We start from the raw sequence: 20,823 nt of genomic DNA, 5'->3' as shown, positions 1-20,823 counted from the left end.
AACCATATATGGTCGACCACATTGCTAATTGACACTAGTGTACTAGTACCAGTATGCTGCTAAATATCAGTTATAGTGTGTATTGTAAAAGATAAAACAAGATTTCATTTGATTTAATTGATTATTTTGAAAGAAAGTCAACCAGAAAATGGAGGCATCATATTCCTCCTAGAATAATGGACCATTATTTAAGTCTTGCACTTGGTGTTGAGATTGTTGTCGATTTGTCATACAGTCAACATACAATGTACCAGGAACGACTGACGTTAAGCAGAACGCTCATTTCTTTCCAATATGAATCTTGTTGGTAAATATTTTATAAATTTGATATAACATACTGAATATATTTAGAAGACTTCTTCAATTTCTAAACAAAGAACAAGTCATTTTTTAATTTTGATACAAAATGCTTGTTGCATTATCTAATTTAAGGTCAGACGACACGTTCCTCAATTTTATATAACTTTTTCCAGGAATTTACTAATGGTTTACTACTACTTTGACAAGCTTTCTTGCAAAAAATTAGGATACCTTACCAGGCATTTCTGCAAAATACTAGAGAATGCAATTTCCTATATAGTCATCTGAAAATACACTTCAATTGCTGATATCAAAATAAATAAATATACAGGACATCGAAATTCACTCTATTGAAATTCTATCTCGGCCGAGGCCAGGCTTTGAACTCACGACCTCTAGAACCTACCCTCATGACGGTGAGCGGCCATGGCTCTAACCACTCGGCCATCTAGGCACTTCTCCATACACAAGTAAATTTTAATCATTCTAAAATTAATTATGAAATTAATAATTCTTACTGGAACTCTTTATTACGAGGAGATACTAAAAAAGATGCTCGAGGAACGTGTCGTCTGACCTTAAAGTAACATGTTTTGGGCATTTGCAACAGTTTTCATTAATGAAGATGTGCATTCAAATGTACATCAAACAAGCCTCGAGACTTCATCAGATAAGTCTGCGATTTTAAAATGTAATTTGATTTTACTGAAATATCATAAGAGGTGATTCAAAACTCTTCAGAAATAGAATATACTGTAAACGTACTATATTTAGCATGTTCAATATTTGGCAGAATATGATTTTTCAATAAGTTAGCGTGGATTTGATTTCGTGCATTTCTAAATATACCTATTTATCTATGTGTGTATTTAAAAACTTTACATTTGATGATGTACTTGATTAAGCGGATGCCATTTTTCACCATAAAACACCAAATGTCATACGTTTACAGTAGTGGATAAAGACTCGTGCACTCAAGATTTCATTCTTTATTTCAGAAAAGCAATGAGATAAAATGAACAGGAACCCAAGCACTTGGCCTCTTTTAAACTAAATACAATCAAATGGACAAAACAATTCAATATTTTTTCCCCTGGTATAAAATTACAAAACAGGCTCAATAAATACTCATACTGTTATTTTAACATGCAACAAAACCTTGGCAGAATACATGCATCCACTGAAAAGTTAATGAACAAAATGCATGTACGATATAAACATTCATATTTTAAATTACAAAACTTTTCAATGAAATAGGAAACTTGGACAAAGGTACCAAAAAAGCAAACACTATCATACACAGTATGCAGTACTTGACAAGTAAAATTGCTTCAGAAAGAAGGGGACTTTGCCAATTCTATTTTAGTTGTGTGCTGCATTTAGTGCACATTGATCATTTTAAAAATATAAACAACTTCCATCATGTTTTACAATTTAAGAGAACTGAAATTCGCCACATACACAAGGAACATTACAAAGTGGAATTCAATTATAGCTAGCAAAGGAAGAATATTCAAGAAGAATCATAACTACAGGAACCAAGCCAAAGGTCAGGGGTCAGCCACTTTATCTCACTACCAGCCTGATAAACAACATTTTGCAAGGTTTTAAATGTCTGTCAACATCAAAACATTTACTTGACACAGAGAAAATGGATGAAATCTCACTCACAATTCTTCTCATCCCATTCAAGCCTCTTGCACACATGAAGCTCTAATTAATGAATCAACAACTTATACTACCCAATATCACCCCCCATCTCCTGTCCTGGAGTGTTTGTCATTTTGGTCCACAAACAGAAATAATGATAACATTTCTAAAAACTTATTTGGTTTCCATGTGCACCTCAGGAAAAGTTAAAGATTCATTGTTTGTTACAGTTATAGTAAAAAAAATCTTGTTACACATATACTGATTGAAAGATTTGTTATTCTACAGAGATATGAAAACTTTATCTAAATGCCCACAAGAAAACTTTTCATGTAAAGGAACAAAATCAATTTAATACAGTTGTGGAATTGGCACTAAGACCAATTTCAACCGACATACACTGGTGTTCAAATATAACACCATAACCACCATCCTCTTCCACCTGAACTCAGATGACCTTTCTGAACTCAGATGACCTTCCGGAACTCAGTTGACCTTCCTTTGGGAATTTTCCACACAATCCCTTATCTGCCACCTGTTTTTATTGTGACTAAAATATGTAAACAAAAAAATATGTTTCCTCTTCAGTCATATCCATTCTTGTATTCTGGAGTATAGCAAGAATGAAACAAAAATAACTATTCCTCTACAGGTTTGGTCACATGAGAGAAAAAAAATTCAATAAATGTACATACAATTTTAACATATAAATATAATAAGCACTATTAGTAAATGTGTAAACCAATAATCCAACGAGTTAACTGTACAACAACAAAATAGTCACACACAATGAACTCGGATAGAGAGAAAATAATAGACAGCTTTCGAGATAACACTATGTACAGATCTTGACGTTGAATCCTGACCAACCCTGGATCCGATACATCCAGGAATTCATCAAGTCTTTTCTTACACTTCTATTCACAAATCTATAAACAGTCTTACAGGCTGCAGCCATTCAAAAAGAAAGCAAAAAATTCATTACATCTATGTACAAACACACACACACCAAAAAAAATATTATCAAAACCAATTGTGATCGGAAAACACTGCTGAATTCGATTAAAATTGACATAGAAAATTATAGATATACTATATACGTGACTGAGTATCTTACTATACATTGATTTGTGTTAACTGCTGATACACACACGGGTAGCCAATAAGAACAAACAAGCAAGACAAAATTTAAATTGCACCATATTCAGGAAACAATGTGTTTTCTGATCCAAGAATTATGAATAAAGACTGTCACATGTTTGAAGCAGGGTTGTGTGTGACATGTAAGGTGAAAATGATATGCTACATACAAGAAACTGTCATTAAACAATTTGACAATATCCACGTTTCAAAAAAAGAAACTTTATAAATCTACAGTGTATCAATAAAACAATTCAACATTTTTTTTAGTTATGGACATTTTAATATATAACTAAAAGCTATATGTAAACTATTTACAATTCTAGACAATTACATTAATGTAACATTGGGGGTTGGTACAGCACATTTTTAAAGGAAAGGAAAACAAAAAACTTTCAACACTGAATACTGTGTCATCTAATACCCATGCATTCAATGGTACATTGTATTGCCCTATTTCTATATTCGTACGACCATCAGCCATTGCATTGTTTTTTCTTCTTTTAATTTTTTATCTGCCTAATCAATGATGACATCAGAACACAGTTAAAGGGCAAAGACAACAAAGTGTTCAGTGATAAGTAGCACTTGAATAATTCTAGAGACTAGTTGACTGGCACAGACCTGGGGGGAGGGGTAATGTATGTATATACACCACCATGGGGGGGAGGGGGGTGAATCTATAATACACAAAAATCAACAAAATCTTGCACAATGTAAGGTAACAAAATCAATGAGTCCTATGGGGTGTCTTTCTCCCCCTTCTCCTTTGGAGTGGGGGGATAACTCTGGTACAGTATATACATAAAATAGACATACAATGTATAACATTGATTTACAATATCAATCAGGAAAGGAACATTTCAAATAATACACAAGAACCTATGTACAGAAACACAGACTATTTACACAGATATTAACAAGCACTATTTACAGCTTCATTCCGTTGTTTGCGACATGTTGATATTTTTTTTTAGCCCAAATAAGGAACCGTATCTCTGTTTAAAAAAGCACAAGATGGCAAAAGAAAAATATCAAAAACTAATGGACAAGTAGAAATGTTGAAAAAATGAAATACATACTAAATGCACTTCAGTCATTCATCATAGCACTCCTCTACCACATGGACCTCTCAATCACAACATTACGACTAGCTTTTAAGAATAAATGTGCAGAGTTACTTCCTCCTAGTTCGACACAGCCTGTGTGTGGCGCTCTATTTCATCCACGGTCATCACCCGTTGCCCCTGGGTGGGGATCGGGGGCATGTGGGGGAGGGAAGTTTTCAGGACATCTGTACCAAACCACTTCATCAGATTGGGTTCATTGCCTTTACCACTGTTTGGTGAAATTGGCCCGTTCAAAACTGCAAAAACATGCACAACGATAAAAAGAACCTTGGCAATGCATACATTAACCCACCATGTCATAGTACATGCCAAGTAGGAATCAACAACATCAAATGACCTCAATAACTCAAAAGATTTAATACATTATCAGTGATAACCAGACTAAAACCATCTTATCCCTAAATAGTTTTCCTTGCATTTTCAATGTATCAACAGGTATGTATATCAGTGCCTAAGTTAGTTGCTTCAACTAAAATAAAGTCCTATCATACCTTGTTTCCCTGGGGTCAGGGTCCTGTTCATTAGTGGTGAGCCTCCCATGCCCCTGGGGGCCACCCCAGACACAGGGGGCGTGTACACTCCTCTGATCCCCTGTAGTCGGGGGTCCACAATTCTCTGATGCTGAGCCTGCATCGCCATTTGGTTCAGATGGCCCATTTGGTTGAGTGTGTTTACTACAATATTCAAATGATTATACAGTAAAACACGCTTAGAGCGAACATGCATATAATGAGTTGACGCTTATAGCAAAGTGATTATCAATCCCCTTGACTTTATTACATGACTCGACGGTTATAACGAATTAAGCTTGTAGCGAAGCAAAATTGCCCGTCCCTGGCACTTCATTATAAGCTGTAATTTACATCTTCTAACTGATCTCAAAAGCTTATCAATAACAATGAATTGAATTGAATAATCACATTAATAATCACTGATTAATAATCCCAATAATAACAAAGGTTTCTGGCCTCTGTCCCAGGATTGCATGGCACCACCTACCTCTGACTGTTGTTTGTGAGAGGTTGCCCTGCATAACCTGCTGCATCAGTAGAGGATTGTGGCCCACACTGACCGGGGGCTGTAGGGGTAGTCTCCCAGTAATGGGGATTCCCATGGGGAGACCCTGGGGGGTCCCCATAGACGGGCGGGTCATGGGATTTGGTGAAATGACATGCCTTTGCTGCAAAATGCAAGAAACAAAATTCTGGAAATGTTCATAGTATAAGTTAATATCAATTTACTTCAGCAGTTCTTTAAAACTTATTGCTAGAAAATTTTTAAAAAATTTTGTTCTAAATTTAAGCCTTTATTTTTGACAGACAAGTGGTAAGAAAATAGATTTATTAATCATGATTAATAGAGCACATACCGTATATCAGGTTTTTTCCGCGTCATGTTTTTTCCGCGAATCAGAACATAGAACGGTTTATAAAATTATGCGAATCAAATTTTCACTATTTCAAAGTCATAGTTAAAATATAATCCATGACTGTTTAAATCTGCGAAGTAAGAGGGAAAACGTATTTAAATTGTCACTCTAAATTATTATGAAAAATTCGGACAATAAAACCATTTACACGATTTTCTTAATGTGAAATAATTATCGATAATTATTTTTAGAGTTACAAACAGTCAAATATCAATAGATCATGTACCGTTACATACATTGGTAGCTCAAGTATACATTTAATTAGACATCGGTTAACGCAAGGAAAGTGACCGTTTAAATTAGCATGTTAATGGATTATTATATAAACATCGAGGCTTGTAACACCCCTGTTATCTGGCGATTGTCCTCCGATCCTGCTATATTTACCTCTAATAAACTGTCTGAGCACAGTTCACGGGTACTGTGACTTACCCGTTTCCTTTTTTAGGAAAGCGAGGACTCAATAACAAGAACAAAACTTCGTATCAAATTTACGCTGATTTATTTTCCGCGATTAGGAAATCGTCGCGAACAAAGCGAAAATTGGATACACGCGGAAAAAACCTGATATACGGTATTTCAATCGCAAGCATTGTTGCCTCCTTTTGTCTACTGGCCCAAGTATTGTAAGAACATACTGATTAAAACATTTAATTCTATAGAACAATGCTTGGTTAGAGCTAATATGGTTCACAAAATATAATTTTAAAAATGCTAAAAATCAACTGGTACCTGCAGAACTTTGGACAAATCAACACTTGCGGAGGAGATAGGTGTGGTGCCGGAGCCTACGATTGGACGCTGAGGGGGCGTCTGAAGGTCAGGTTTGACCATGTTAGGGTTAGAGATCTGTGGACTCATCATCTTTAGCTGGGCTTGGTTTTGTTGTGGGAATGAAGAATTCATGTTGACTCCTGAAAACAGAGAAGAAATTTTACAGACATATTAAATCACTACCACATATTTGGTCAATTATAAGTTATATGGTATGGCAAAATAAAGTCAATTTTGATTGCCTGAGTAGATCACAAAAAGAAAATAAAATAACTGGGTTAGATAAACCCACCTTATATAGTAATAAGAATTTTGCTGTAAGAATCTTGACACCCGAGATTAATTTCAAGATTTAAAAAAGAATCAGTTCTCTTTGAGTCTCAATAAAGTTTGAGTTTTAAGCACCTTTGACAATGGGCCTTCCAGCTGACTGCATGGCCACACTAGAGGAGAGGGGGGTCCCCATCACCGGTCGGACCTGTGGCTGCTGCTTCAGCCGGTCAGCGGCCATCATTGCCTGGAGAGCAGCCACCTGATCCACCGCTGCCATCTGCTGCTGATAAAAAAACCATGCAGTGAACAGGCTGAGACATTTGTCAGAACAAACCTTATATACAGTAAAACATGGTTATAGTGTACATGTTTGTAATGAATTGACGATAATAGTGAAGTCATTTTCATTGCGAGTGACTTTATAACATGTTGTTAACTTGAAGAATATAACAAATTATGCTTATAACGAAGCAAAATTGTCTGTCCCTGGCGTGTCTTACTGTACAATATTTACCCATACTCAGTTCAATATTCAGTAAATCATTTCGGAATGTGCTTTTGGTGCAGGAGCTGCTATGACCTGTTTGCTAAAGCTAAGCTAGTGTTGATGAGCAATATTAAAAAATTTATGTCTTAAATTTCAGTCTTCCATAGACCTTGAAACAAACAATGGCGTCCTTTTTACCTGATCAATGGAGTTGTTTCTAGAGAACTGTGGTGAGTTTTGATTGGCCAGTGAAGGGAGGCCACTCTGATTGGCCAGTGAGGGGGGAGGAATGCTGAGGTTTGGCATGTGATTGTGTGAGCTGATGCTGGGCTGACTGGTGGAGACAGTGCTGGGTCCCACAGACAGGGAGGGGTGACTAGAACAGACAGAAACCTGGCTGGGGTTGGTCAGCGTCCGGAAGTCAAAGACGTTCTGCTCCGGCCTCCGGGAATCCTGTCCCTGGAGCTCTCTACCCTCCTCAGACCTCACCAGCTGCTTCACCGGCGGAACCTTCTTGTCACCTACAATACAAAACCCTATGTTGACTACCCATTTCAGAGACCGGATGTTATATAAACTTGAAAATGATCTAAACTAGCTATGTAACAGAGCTTACCATCGGCTCCCTCCATCCTCGGTCCATCACCTCTCTGCTTCTCCTTCTCGCTCGCTTTGTCAGAGTGCATCTTTCTGATGACAGATGTCGGCGTAAAGGAAGCAGTTACTGAAGGCTGTAAATAGAGAAATGAGAAAATTCAGGCACCTGTCAAATAATACAAGAACTGTGACAAAGATATATTCAAACCTATGCTGTATAGTACTGCACCTTAGAACCAGGCATTGACTGTGCTGAAGGTGTGCTCTGGGGGGTGAGAGGCTGGGGGAGGGAGGAGGCAGGTAAGGGTCCACTGGGCACCAGGCGGGGGGAGGCAGGGCTAGGCTGCTGCTGGCCTGGGGGTGCTGCTACTTTTCCCTGTGGGGTCGTAGGATTCGGAGACTTTCCTCTGTAAAGACAGTGTACACATACAGGTATTATGCTTACCGTATATACTCGCTTATAAGTCGGTATTTTGGGAGTAGAAATTTGAATAAAAAGTAGGGGTCCGACTTATAGGCGTGACATACAATCAGATAATTTTTCCACTGAGTAAAACTTCGTTTTTGGGTGCCATTTTGCTTCCAACTTTTGACTTGCGATCGCTATACTTGACATTTTTATTTTTTAATTACTAAAATGATAAACACTTAATAAATAAATTGAAAGTTTCAACTGTATTTCTTAAAATATGAACAAGGTTTATTTGATAGTATTTTTTATTTAAACAGGCAATTATTTACGCCTGAGGTGATAATAGCTGTAGGTATAACTGTACTTAAAACAACACAAGCCAACACTGAGTTTAGGAGGCTAATTACCAACCCTAATCAGTCAGTGGGGGATAAAATCACTGTCATTTTATTTCCAGTAGCATTTAAAATAGTTTTTGAGCTATAATCAAGTTGTAATGAGTGTTTAAAAAATAAAATGGCGTCCAAAATCGTAAGTTACAAACTTCAAAAAAGATAACTCTGTTTACAGAAAACTATTAAAAAAATGGCGTCTAAAAGCGATCTAGTGGGATTACAGAACAGCAATTTCTGTTTAATACTTAAAAATTAAACACAAGAATAATTGCTGGTCTGTTTAAAAAAAATAAAGATTGATTTATAATTATTCATAATTAATTACACGAGGTGATAATAGCTATATTGGTGGCTGTAGGTGGCATGTCACCTAAAACAACACAAGCTAACACACCACTTTTAAAAGGGGCTATACCATCTTAATCAGTCAACGGGGGATCAAAATCACTATCATTTTATTTTCAATAGTAATTTAAATATTTTTATAGCTTACACCAAGCTTTCATTGGTGTATCAATAAAAAAAATGGCGTCCAAAATCGAAAGTTATTCATCCAGGATAGATGTCTTAACTGAACACAACACTTTAAAAATGCATTGCATCTAGAAATGATAACAGAGGGGTCAAACACCAATATTTTTTTTATCTAGAATATAGTCATGCTTGATTAAAATGTGCTTATTTGATTGGCAATCGTAGACTGATTATCCAGAAAAAATTACCCGACTTATAAGAGGGTCAATGGCAAAATCTTGAAAATAAACTTGTAAAATGGTAACCGACTTATAGGCGAACAATACTTATAGGCGAGTATATACGGTATAATTCAAGTTTGTTTTCATACAAAATTACAATATCCCATCTTTTTTAACAATATACAGAACATGTATTATCACTAAGACACAAAAATGCATGCATAAACAAAAGAACTCAAATTTAGCAATCTTCATCAAAACCTGCTTGGTTTAAACAAAATGCATGTAGAAATCTTAAGAAAATTCCACATCATTGATATCTTAAGAAATTTGCACATCAAAGTTAGTTATAATGAAACTCATATCAAACACATGTACATTACAATGACTTTATGTAACCAAAATCAGTCACAAAAGTTTATAGCTTTTGTTCATGATATCTCATCTGTACAGAATACAGGTGAATTCCTTTATAGACACTATGACCTGGAGTGGCATTTTACCTCTCTTGCTGTTTCTTTATGAATCGCTCCTTCTGATCCTCCAGCTGTTTTTTGAGGAGGGCGGTCTGCATGATGGCCTGTGTGTGGGCGATCAGCTCCTGGGGGCTGGGGACTCGAGGCACCAGAGGGGGTCGTATAGTGGCTGTACCAGTGGACTGTAACAGAAATCATATATTATCAAAACTCAATCAGCATGCCCTATTACCAACTGATTATATACTATCACAAACTCGATCAGCGTACCCTATTACAGCATTATTATACCCTATTACAGCATGAATTCATTACAACCTATTACAGCCTGATTACATAATCACGGCAAAATGCAAATGAACATGTAGCTTTTAGAACAGTATGGAAAATTTAGTCAAACTTGTTTTTGAGTGATGCCCTTTATACTTGTCTATTTGTACATGTAATTATAACAATATGTACAATATGTACAAACTAAAGCAAGTCATTAACAGACATGAGGTCTTACAGATAGGTTGGTAGCTGCCTGCATGGACACAGGAGAAGATTTGCCTGCGATCTGTGAGGGGTGGATGGGGGATGGAGCACTCAGATGCATCGGTGGCTGCTGACTGAACACTACAAAACATCATCAAGCTTACATCATGCTCTCATTTAAAGTAACAATCATTCTTAAACAATCTCACTATATTTTCACCTATAAAAAATAGTCCAAGAAAGACCAAAAATATTAGTTTTATTCCTCAGGTCAAATGAACCAGGTAACCTGTTGTCTCACTGGTTTTATTTTATTGCAATATTAATGACAGGAAAGCGTGGAATTCCATTTTCAATATAAAGTTAACATTTTAAAATAAAGTTGTAATAATAATACAACACATGCCTGTCACATTCTTGATTGAAATTTTTGGCCCGAGAAACCTTATTAATCTAAAAAGATTATTTATTTGGTTTTAACTGTAGCATAAGGTATGTACTTACTAATGGGTGATGGTACCCTTGGGGACCCTGGCTGAGCGAGCAGGGCCTGTTGAATCAGTTGTGGAGAGGCCGCCCGTGGGGATGGCGTGTTCTGCATCAGCCCGATGACTGCAGCCTGACCGGGGTGGGGCGCCAGAGGGGAGTGAACTGCTGGAACCGGTGGCATGGGAGGAGGGGGCTGCTGGGGGGGAGGGGTGGGGGTGGAGGGTTTGGTAATGATGGTGGGATTCTGTTTGATGAAGTTGGCTAGGGTCTCAGAGTTGTCCGGGTGTCTGGGGGGTGGGGGGCCTCCTCCCGAGGGGGGTGTTTGCTGGAAGTTCTGTGCTTGTTGAGCTATAGGGGTGGACTGGTTGTTGAGATGAACACTTCCCCGCATGTGATTCAGAGTGTGCTGACGGATCTGTAACTGTTGCTCCTTGTTACGTAGCAAAGCCTGCACAAAATTGTAAACCAAACCATAACACAGTAAAAATACGTGCAATATTTATTCATTATCAGAAGAAAGACTCTTTTACTATAAAATATATAGCAGCTTCATTTTCATACAAGACAAGAGTCTCTTTGGTCATTGAAGAAGTTAAATACAGTTTTACAATTAAAACTCCTTATTGCTTTTTTAAACTACTAATTAACAAGAAAGTAACATTTGTAGATGATTGTTTATACCTGCAGAAATTCATTCTGAGCCACACTGCCTGGGGTGAGTGGGGGCTGTCCAGGGGGTGGTACATTGTTGGAGGAGGGTGGGGGCTGACTCAAGAAAATAGGAGACATGGTCCTCTGCTCAGGATTGCGTTGAGCCTGCAGTAAAAAATCAAGCTGATGAAATCAATTTCAGCTGAATGTATTGTTTGAGTTGATTTATGAAGTTTGGCTCAATGTCTATTAGAACATCAAATATCTCATAGGTTTTTGGACTCATAGTGTGTTACATTCTGATAGACTTACAGTGTGTGACATTCTGATAGAATTAAAGTGTGTTACATTCTGATAGCCTAACAGTGTGTTACATTCTTATAGACTTAGTGTGTTACATTCTGATAGACTTACAGTGTGTTAGATTTCTGATAGACTTACAGTGTGTGAAATTCTGATAGACTTACAGTGTGTGATATTCTGATAGCCTAACAATGTGTTACATTCTTATAGACTTAGTGTGTTACATTCTGATAGACTTACAGTGTGTTAGATTTCTGATAGACTTACAGTGTGTGACTTTCTGATAGACTTACAGTGTGTGACATTCTGATAGACTTACAGTGTGTTACATTCTGATAGACTTACAGTGTATGACATTCTGATAGACTAACAGTGTGTTACATTCTGATAGACTTACAGTGTGTTACATTCTGAAAGACTTACAGTGTGTTACATTCTGAAAGACTTACAGTGTGTGACATTCTGATAGACTTACATAGTGTGACATTCTGATAGACTTACAGTGTGTTACATTCTGATAGTCTTACAGTGTGTTACATTCTGATAGACTTACAGTGTGTTACATTCTGATAGACTTACATACAGTGTGACATTCTGATAGACTTACAGTGTGTTACATTCTGATAGACTTACAGTGTGTTACATTCTGATAGTCTTACATTGTGTTACATTCTGATAGACTTAAAGTGTGTTACATTCTGATAGACTTACATACAGTGTGACATTCTGATAGACTTACAGTGTGTGACATTCTGATAGCCTAACAGTGTGTTACATTCTGATAGACTTACAGTGTGTTACATTCTGATAGACTTACAGTGTATGACATTCTGAAAGTCTTACAGTGTGTGACATTCTGATAGCCTTACAGTGGGTTACATTCTGATAGACTTACAGTGTGTTACATTCTGATAGACTTACAGTGTGTGACATTCTGATAGCCTTACAGTGTGTTACATTCTGATAGACTTACAGTGTGTAACATTCTGATAGACTTACAGTGTGTTACATTCTGATAGACTTACAGTGTGTTACATTCTGATAGACTTACAATGTGTTACATTCTGATAGACTTACAGTGTATGACATTCTGAAAGTCTTACAGTGTGTTACATTCTGATAGACTTACAGTGTATGACATTCTGAAAGTCTTACAGTGTGTTACATTCTGATAGACTTATAATGTGTTACATTCTGATAGCCTTACAGTGGGTTACATTCTGATAGACTTACAGTGTATGACATTCTGTGAACTTACAGTGTGTTACATCCTGGTAGACTTACTGTGTGTGACATTCTGATAGACATACAATGTGTGACATTCTGAGACTTACAGTTTGTGACATTTTGTTAGGAGACTCCACGGCTGCTGCTGCTCCAGCCTGCATGAGACTTAGAAGCTTGTTGAAGGCAGCAAGATCGTCTTGCTGTTCTTTGGGCGACTGTGCAGGGGGTGGGGGCTTGGACGCCTTTTGCTGAGCTGGCTGGGTCACCAAAGGGTGCTGTATAGGGGCACCAGGAGGGGTGTAGGTTCGGTTATTGTTGGGTGCCATGTCAGCTTCTAATTCTGCAACTGTCTTGAATCGTCCAGGCATATCTTAAAATACAAATGAAACAAGCTTTGACTCCTATAATCTGCCATTGTACATCAAGATAAAGACTTTTAATGCACAGTATGTTAAGTATTTTTCTTAAAACAATGCAGCCCAATTTTTTAATCTTATCTAATATTTAGTTTTACATTTGTTTGCACAGAATATTTTTTTTTCTTAGTTCAGGGATAAAACTCTGTCAAAAATCATCATATCTGGATCAAATTCGAATTTGACCAGTGATTTCTATGATGTATCCATACATTAAATTTGAGTTGAATGTGTGCAATTGCTGCTGAGATTATGAATGGAAAGTTAATGATGAGGGAAGGATTGAATGACGGAACAGGGTAAAACTATTTAAACCTGGTTATTCTATGGCCGAGACAAAAAAACACAAAAATTATCAACATACACAATCATATTAATGTGGAAATGCCTGAGAACCTTATTACAAATGTTTTTTTTTTTTTTTGGGGGGGGGGGGGGGGGGTTCTTGGGTGTTTGTGTTCCTATTGTTAGTGAATCAGCCCATTTAGGGGTGTATGGCTGCTTACGAAGTGGAGAAGCCACCGCTGGGCTGCCTGTGCCACTGCTTGATGGAGTGGAACCCTTCCTCCCAAATAACAATGCCTTCAGCTGAGCCTCAGCATCCTGGGCAGTCATACTGCTGGTGCCTGATAAAGAAAATGACATAAAATAGTCAGAGCAGACAATGATACATAAACAGGCAATTATACAAAAAAGAGTAGTCATTGATACAAAATAGTAAGGGTAGTCTTTGATACAAAATAGTCACGGTTGTCATTGATACAAAAAAGTCTGAGCAGATAATTATATAAAAACACTGTATGCAATTATGCAAAACATTACTGTAGTCAATGATACAAAATAGTCAGGGTAGTCATTGATACGAAATAATCATGGTTGTCATTGATACAAAAAAGTCTGAGCAGATAATTATATAAAAACACTGTATGCAATTATGCAAAACATTACTGTAGTCAATGATACGAAATAATCATGGTTGTCATTGATACAAATAGTCCCAGCAGATAATAGATGATACAAAACAATTCATGTTCTCAAAACTTGGACTATAGAGCTTGACAAATAACTACAGCAGAGACAAACTAGTCTGCCTGACTTACTGCTTCTGTGAGATCGGTCGTGTGAAGAGTTCTGGAACAAGGCGTTCAGCATGGGTCCTATGGTGTTCTTCTGTACAGAAGAGAAGTCATAACTCAACTGCTGTGGTTTATCTTGGAATGTGCTGTTGGCTGAGGTGGAGAACACCGACTGATGAGAGAAAGAGTTGGCCGAGGGTGGGGGAGGGGAAGGGACCACTGGACTCTTGGAACCACTCAGCAAATCTGTAATATCAAAGGACATATGTAAGTATACAAGAAAAATAAAACACCACCACCAAAACATGTACAGAACTTTCTAAACAACGCAACAGAATATTACAAATTTATGACTATAACAAATGTAAACATTATCAATCATGTTACCAAAGCAACATGAGCAAGTTTTAAGTATCTTCCATCAGAATATGTGTTAATTCTAGAACTCACCATTTAAGTAGCCAAAGTCCTCATTGATAGATGACCGCCTACTGTTGTCTCGACTGCTGTTGGAGAACCACTTACTGAAGCGACTCTGGAGTCCAGTAAAGTCTGTACTTGGACTGGCTCCTTCCTACATTCAAAGCAACAATCCGTGTTAACATGGAAGTTCAAACAGAACAGAATTATAATCATACATATGTTTAAATGCATAATTTAGTCCTAACTTGGTTTATTCACAAATTCAGTAGTGTGTTTATAACACTTACGTGAAGTCCAGGCAGGTTCTCCAGCTTAAAGAACTCATTGAAGTCAAACAGATTGTTGTGGCGTGGTGACTGTACGTTGATGCTGTCAGAGTTATTCGATTCCTCGGGAGAACTTGGTTCATTTGTTTCCAGACTTCCATTTCTATCTGTCACATTTGCAACTAACAAAAGATATATGCTCAATTTCAAGTCAGAAATCACAAAGAACTTAACATTATATAAATGAGATTGAAATGATGACCATTAAAAGATTTCAAAACAGTCAAATTAATGACCTTATACTTTTCTCGTAGACGTGCATAAAATACATGCATGCACTCAAGGATTAACACTTTATCATTACAATGTGCTAAAGATATTCACACTAAGATAGCCACTTTATTTATTGACAAGCTAGAGATATTAGCAATAAGACTTAAAAAATAATTAAACTTTATTAATGGATATACTAGAAATACAACACAAAGACAGACACTTTATAAATGGATGTGATGGACCACACGAAGACCGATGACCACTCAACGTCGTCCAACCACCTGCTCCCTTACCAGACTCCCTCCGGTGATTGGTCTCCTCATCCTCCTCTTTATGGGGCGTTCCTTTCTTGATCTCCTGTCTGGATTCTTGTCGCTCCGCCTGCCTCCAGTTCTCGTCTTCCTTATCTGGAGTTGAGTTGGATCGCTGCTCAAACCCGTGGAGTTCGATCCGATCATGTTGACTGGTCGGTCCCTCTGTGAACCACTCTGGCTCCTCCTCGTTGCGATTGCGGTAAGAGTCTCTTCGATTTCTGTTGTTGTTGTAGTGACCTCGTTCTCTGTAGTTCTACAGCAAACAAGCAAAGAGTTCATACTTAGTGATTTTAGCATAATTACTGTAAACGTGGAAAACATTACGGTGTTTTTAATTTCACTATGTTCACGATCAGACAATTTTCCGTGAACATTAAGACACCGTGAATATTGAGCTGTGCATTCACCATCTCCGTATAGGCCGCCATTACAGATGCATGTGTGCATGAGCGGGGCCTAAGTTACCACTTGTTTATCGTAATCAAAGTATAATTAAAATTCGTTAAAAATAGCAAGTATGAGTATTACGTTAATTTAATACAATTAATATCATAATTAAACAAATGTTTATAACGGAATATTCGTTTCACCTTTATCTCTGCGGCCTTATCGAAGCCATTGTGAACATAGGGGCTAATTGTCACTTACTATCTCGGACATCACCTTAGGGCAAAGACTCCTGTACAACCATGACGTTGTCTGCGATCGACATTCATATTGAGCAGTTCATTTAAAAATTGATTATAAAGGTGTACTTCTTTCTAACAGATTACATGTACGTTTTCCCTTTAATTTTCATGCCCAAAATATCAAATACGCATTTTACACCAGTGCTTATTTCATTCAACACAAACATGTTTTATTATTCTCATCGTACTTAACGTAAATAAGGCTTTAATTTTAAGAAAATAATGTAAATTACATGATGCAGGTTCATCACTCATCAGATTTTTTTACAATCAGGATTTACTTTTCTAGGACAAGAAATCGATTACCCGTGAAATTAAAAACAGCGTGAAAGGTACTTACACCAGAAATCGTGAAATTTTAGACACGTGGAATTAAAGACGTTTACAGTATATAACAATAGACACAATTGATCAATAAGTAACTTTTGTTGCTTCTAATTATACAAATTACAAATCCTTACTCTGTCTTCAAATTCACGCCTCCCATAATTCCTGTTGTCTCTGTTATCAAATCGCCGGTCTTCACGGTCAAATCGGTCGCGGATCGCTCGAAAGTCCCGTTCCTGGTGAGCTGGTTCCCGCTCCCGATCCCGATCAATCTGGATACGTCCACTGCCGATCCTTCTGGGGTTTCTCTCTCTGCTAATCAAGAAAAATTATTCAGCACTATTCCAAATGTGTTTAAACAAATCCTATCAATCCAAGTCTTAAGAATCCTTGATGTCTGTCCTCTAAATGATATTCAGATGGGTCTCATCAGAAATTTTTTCAAAGGTTTCATTATCATGTGTTTTAATCTTGCATTTAATTTTATATTATGATTATCAAAAATTCAATTTACCATGATAATCAGACATTTTAGGGATGATGGAGAAATTACTCAGACCAGAAAAGACATTAAGTTTGAGTCAAATTTACCTTAAATGTTTAATTTTGACCTCTGTATAAAACATGAGGAGTTTAATCAATGAATCATAATCAAATATGTAAATGTAATCAACATGTTGGTAGACATTACTTTTCTCCGTTCTCCTGCCCGGGTATACTGATCTGTCGACCCAGGGGAACATGATTGCTGACATGACAACCCGTCCCGAAACTCCTACGCTGCGGACTCAGAACTATCCCGTCTTTGTCGTCCTTCAAACGCTCCTTGGGGTCTGACAAAAGAGGAAATATCTTTTATTATTGTTTGATAATATTTCAATTGGTTCATCAATATTCATGGACAAATATGGTCTCTTATCTTCCATTCAACAAAGCAGGACCAAAACACTGCTTTACCCGATGGTCTCCTCCTGTTGATGTAGTCTCTGTCTAGGTCTGGGGGACGCTTTTTGTCTCCGACCATGAGGGGGGAGTTCCCACGAGAAGTGTCAAAAGATCGAAACCACCTCTCTGGTTCCCATATCCCCTCAGGCCTGAAAACAAACAACATAGATTACATTGTTGTGCTTGGCATCGTCTGACACTGAACTTTGCAGTAAGCTACAGCTCCTCTCAAGCAGCCTGTTTTGTTCTTAGGTTTCGTGTAAACAAAGTAAACAAATCAAAACAATCAATTCTTGAATGTTCCTGTGCCAAAAAATTGCATGTCCCAATCAAAATTTTTTAATAATATTTCTGAATTATAACATAATAAGTATGGGCGAACTTCATTCCCTTGTTCTCCATGGAACTGAGAGGAATGATCAAACTATCCAAGAATTTAAGATGTAGAGGTTACATTACATTAATTATAAGTAGTTGGGACATCCTAAATATTTTGACATATCTAAAGCTTTCAAGGTATCAATGTTCATGACATCCAAGTTCAATCGTTTTGTCTTTCCACTTTGTGGTTGGTTGTTTTATCAGGCAAAAGTTTCACACAAGAAAAGTTGCATATTTTAGTGTCTGTATATAACTTAAATTACAAGATAGTTTAAACACTTTTTTCTTTTTTACAAAAACACAACACAGTATGGGCTTATTTTAATGATATAATAATAATTTCTAACAATATTTCTTACGAGCAATGGTCCTTAGACAGACAAGGCGGCCTTTCCTTTGCCAATCTACATGTCGAGAGGTCAATCAACTTATCCTACAAATCAAATTGGAAAATATTAGGATCTATGGTACCAATTATCAACAACTTGTTAAATTATGAAAATGAACGTTTTTGCATTAAATTGACAGATGAACATGATGAAAAGAAAAAATTCGTTATTCCAATCTAATGGGATTTTGTTAGATCCTCACAGAAACATATCAAATACAGGAGCATGAAGAATCTAATTTTAATAAGACTGTACTTAAAACTTTTATACAATCATCAAATAGAGCAATCTGAGTTTTAAAAATATATTAATTAGTTAAATATAATCACTTTGACCTTTTTTTTTTTTTTTTACACCTTTCTACTTACAAAGCCAAAAAAATATATAGCAAGTGTAAGAGAATTCATTAAATCCATTAAAGTGCAGACATTTGAAAATTTAATGTACAAAACATCAAATTATGAAAATGCCCTACAGCCAACATAAGCAATATAAAAGATATTGATACACAAACATTCAATACAAATTTTCATCATGAACAATTTAATTTATAATTTAAAGCATGTACTCTGTATCCTGATGTTGAAAATGCTGTTTGATATATCTCTTCATTGCAGTAGCTTTAATAATTGATGAAAATGACTTCCTTTATATTCACTGATAAATCAGCAAATTTATACCGTTCAAAGAATTCTGTTTTTTGCAATAGCCTATCACTGTAGACCAAATGACTGCACTTCTGTCTGAGATATTTAGAATTGTGTTTGCACAATCAATTGCAACAGAATAAATGAGCACATACCACACTTGCTCTTAATATATTTTGATACTGCTAATTAATGATATCACATTTGTGAGCTACTAAAGTTCACTTGGGTATACATAAGGTAACTGATTAACATTTAAACCTAAATATGCAAATAATATTCCTATCTAACCATTTTTTTTCACCATTTTAGCTACTGATTTAAAATACTTTAAAGTTACAAGTACTACAATACACTGTAATGGTGGTGTCATAAAAACCCCATCAGTCACCAGGTTGAAGATAGAAACTTTTGTTCCTACCAAATTGTTATTCTTTCTATTAACACCAAACAACCAATTTAATTTCAACCTGTGTTATTTACTTTTTTACAATCAATATGTAAAATATAATTTTGAAATCCCCAAAGACTGTAATGGTCTTTTGACACATCAACACAATATGTACTTACCCTACTATACATGTATTTTGGTATGGGCCCTGGAGTATCGATCCGTGTTGGCAATTCATAACCCTCCTTTGGAGTGTCTCTTCCATTATCGTCCGAATTTATACCTCTATCTACTTCCATTCTTCTTTTTAACTAATTGCAAAATTTGTTTTGGTGAAACTAGTGAAATTGCTATAAAAAAAAATCATATCACAATTAAGCATGACGAGTTTTCAACATTAAGTTTAAGTTAATTTATTACAAATCACATACAACTAGCAAATCCTATCTTATATATCAGGAATCACTAAAAAAAATTGACAATGTATAAATGAGAGCTGTTAGAGCTACAATATTCAAAAGTTCCGAAATACATGTACATATTTGCCTAGAATAAAAAGTTTTATGTAACATTTGGAAATTAAAATGAAGAATTTTAATTTTGATGTAATAGGTACAGAGAAAGAAGAAAATATCAATCTTTGGCAAGTATATTTAACTGCATACAAACTTAAGACAACTGTGACTAATGCACTCTTTTGAGCTTGCCACAGTTTTAAAATTCTAGCCCCCAATTAAAAGATTGTGGTTTACTCTACAGGGAAATAAGTCCTTGCAAATTCTCACTAATAAACACAAAGCAATGTTTCACACTCCATACAAAAAATTCTAGTTAATTCAACTTTATCAAATTTATGACAGTGGGAACTGTTCGCTGTTCGTTATGCGTATTACACAATCGATGAGGCTCAACAACACTCTGAAACAAAACTCAATACACAACACACAAATCAACGTGATTATTATTGATGTGTTCTCACCTATATGTGTCTCCGATGAAAACTACTGTTGTTTAGAACGACGGGAAACTAAATACAAGGAAAAACCAGATGCGAAAGAAAAAGTGTTGAATACCTTTTAAAGAAACTGAACGAAATGCATTACTATGTACTAAAATTAAACAGAGAATACGGTTTACAAATTTGAACCACTGGAGCTAAACATCGGAAAATGTAGTAAATTGCCCGGATGTGACATGCGCAGTTCATGATGACCTTTGAAATGTGTAATGTTTTGCATAAATATAACGATGACCCCTTAAATTATCAGTACAATCAATAACCGTTTAATTTGAATCTTCAAAGCATTTCTGAGCTTAAAATGTTTTGCAAAATCAATTTTTTCATAAAATTTTGGAGATAAAACATGCAGACAACTTC

At 36.3% G+C, this 20,823-nt stretch overlaps 1 protein-coding gene across 4 annotated transcripts; it reads right to left on the bottom strand.

Annotated features, from left to right (window-relative positions):
- Positions 1 to 1,274: 1,274 nt before the first annotated feature.
- On the bottom strand, positions 1,275 to 20,649 carry LOC128187717 (eukaryotic translation initiation factor 4E transporter-like). Of its 4 annotated transcripts, none has more exons than XM_052858207.1 (24): positions 20,425 to 20,649; positions 19,625 to 19,795; positions 18,378 to 18,451; positions 17,650 to 17,786; positions 17,384 to 17,525; positions 16,827 to 17,007; positions 15,656 to 15,929; positions 15,108 to 15,268; positions 14,848 to 14,971; positions 14,422 to 14,643; positions 13,828 to 13,947; positions 13,013 to 13,275; positions 11,406 to 11,540; positions 10,740 to 11,172; positions 10,267 to 10,376; positions 9,786 to 9,940; positions 8,010 to 8,187; positions 7,800 to 7,914; positions 7,382 to 7,704; positions 6,829 to 6,979; positions 6,382 to 6,563; positions 5,220 to 5,400; positions 4,712 to 4,894; positions 1,275 to 4,456 (listed from the first exon to the last, which is right to left on the bottom strand). In XM_052858207.1, exons 2-24 carry the CDS (start codon positions 19,742 to 19,744, stop codon positions 4,278 to 4,280), a joined length of 4,143 nt encoding a protein of 1,380 aa, XP_052714167.1. In that variant the 5' UTR covers positions 19,745 to 19,795; positions 20,425 to 20,649; the 3' UTR covers positions 1,275 to 4,277. The 4 variants fall into 4 exon arrangements, with proteins under 4 accessions (XP_052714167.1, XP_052714170.1, XP_052714169.1 ...); XM_052858210.1 differs by having other exon boundaries at positions 6,829 to 6,976; XM_052858209.1 differs by having other exon boundaries at positions 16,827 to 17,004.
- Between the last annotated feature and the right edge of the window lie 174 nt (positions 20,650 to 20,823).

This window comes from Crassostrea angulata, chromosome 6 (genome assembly GCF_025612915.1).
Source record: "Crassostrea angulata isolate pt1a10 chromosome 6, ASM2561291v2, whole genome shotgun sequence".
NCBI classification, from domain to species: domain Eukaryota; kingdom Metazoa; phylum Mollusca; class Bivalvia; order Ostreida; family Ostreidae; genus Magallana; species Magallana angulata.
Note: the sequence above shows the minus strand (reverse complement) of the source record. Positions and strands in the feature narration are given on the sequence as shown.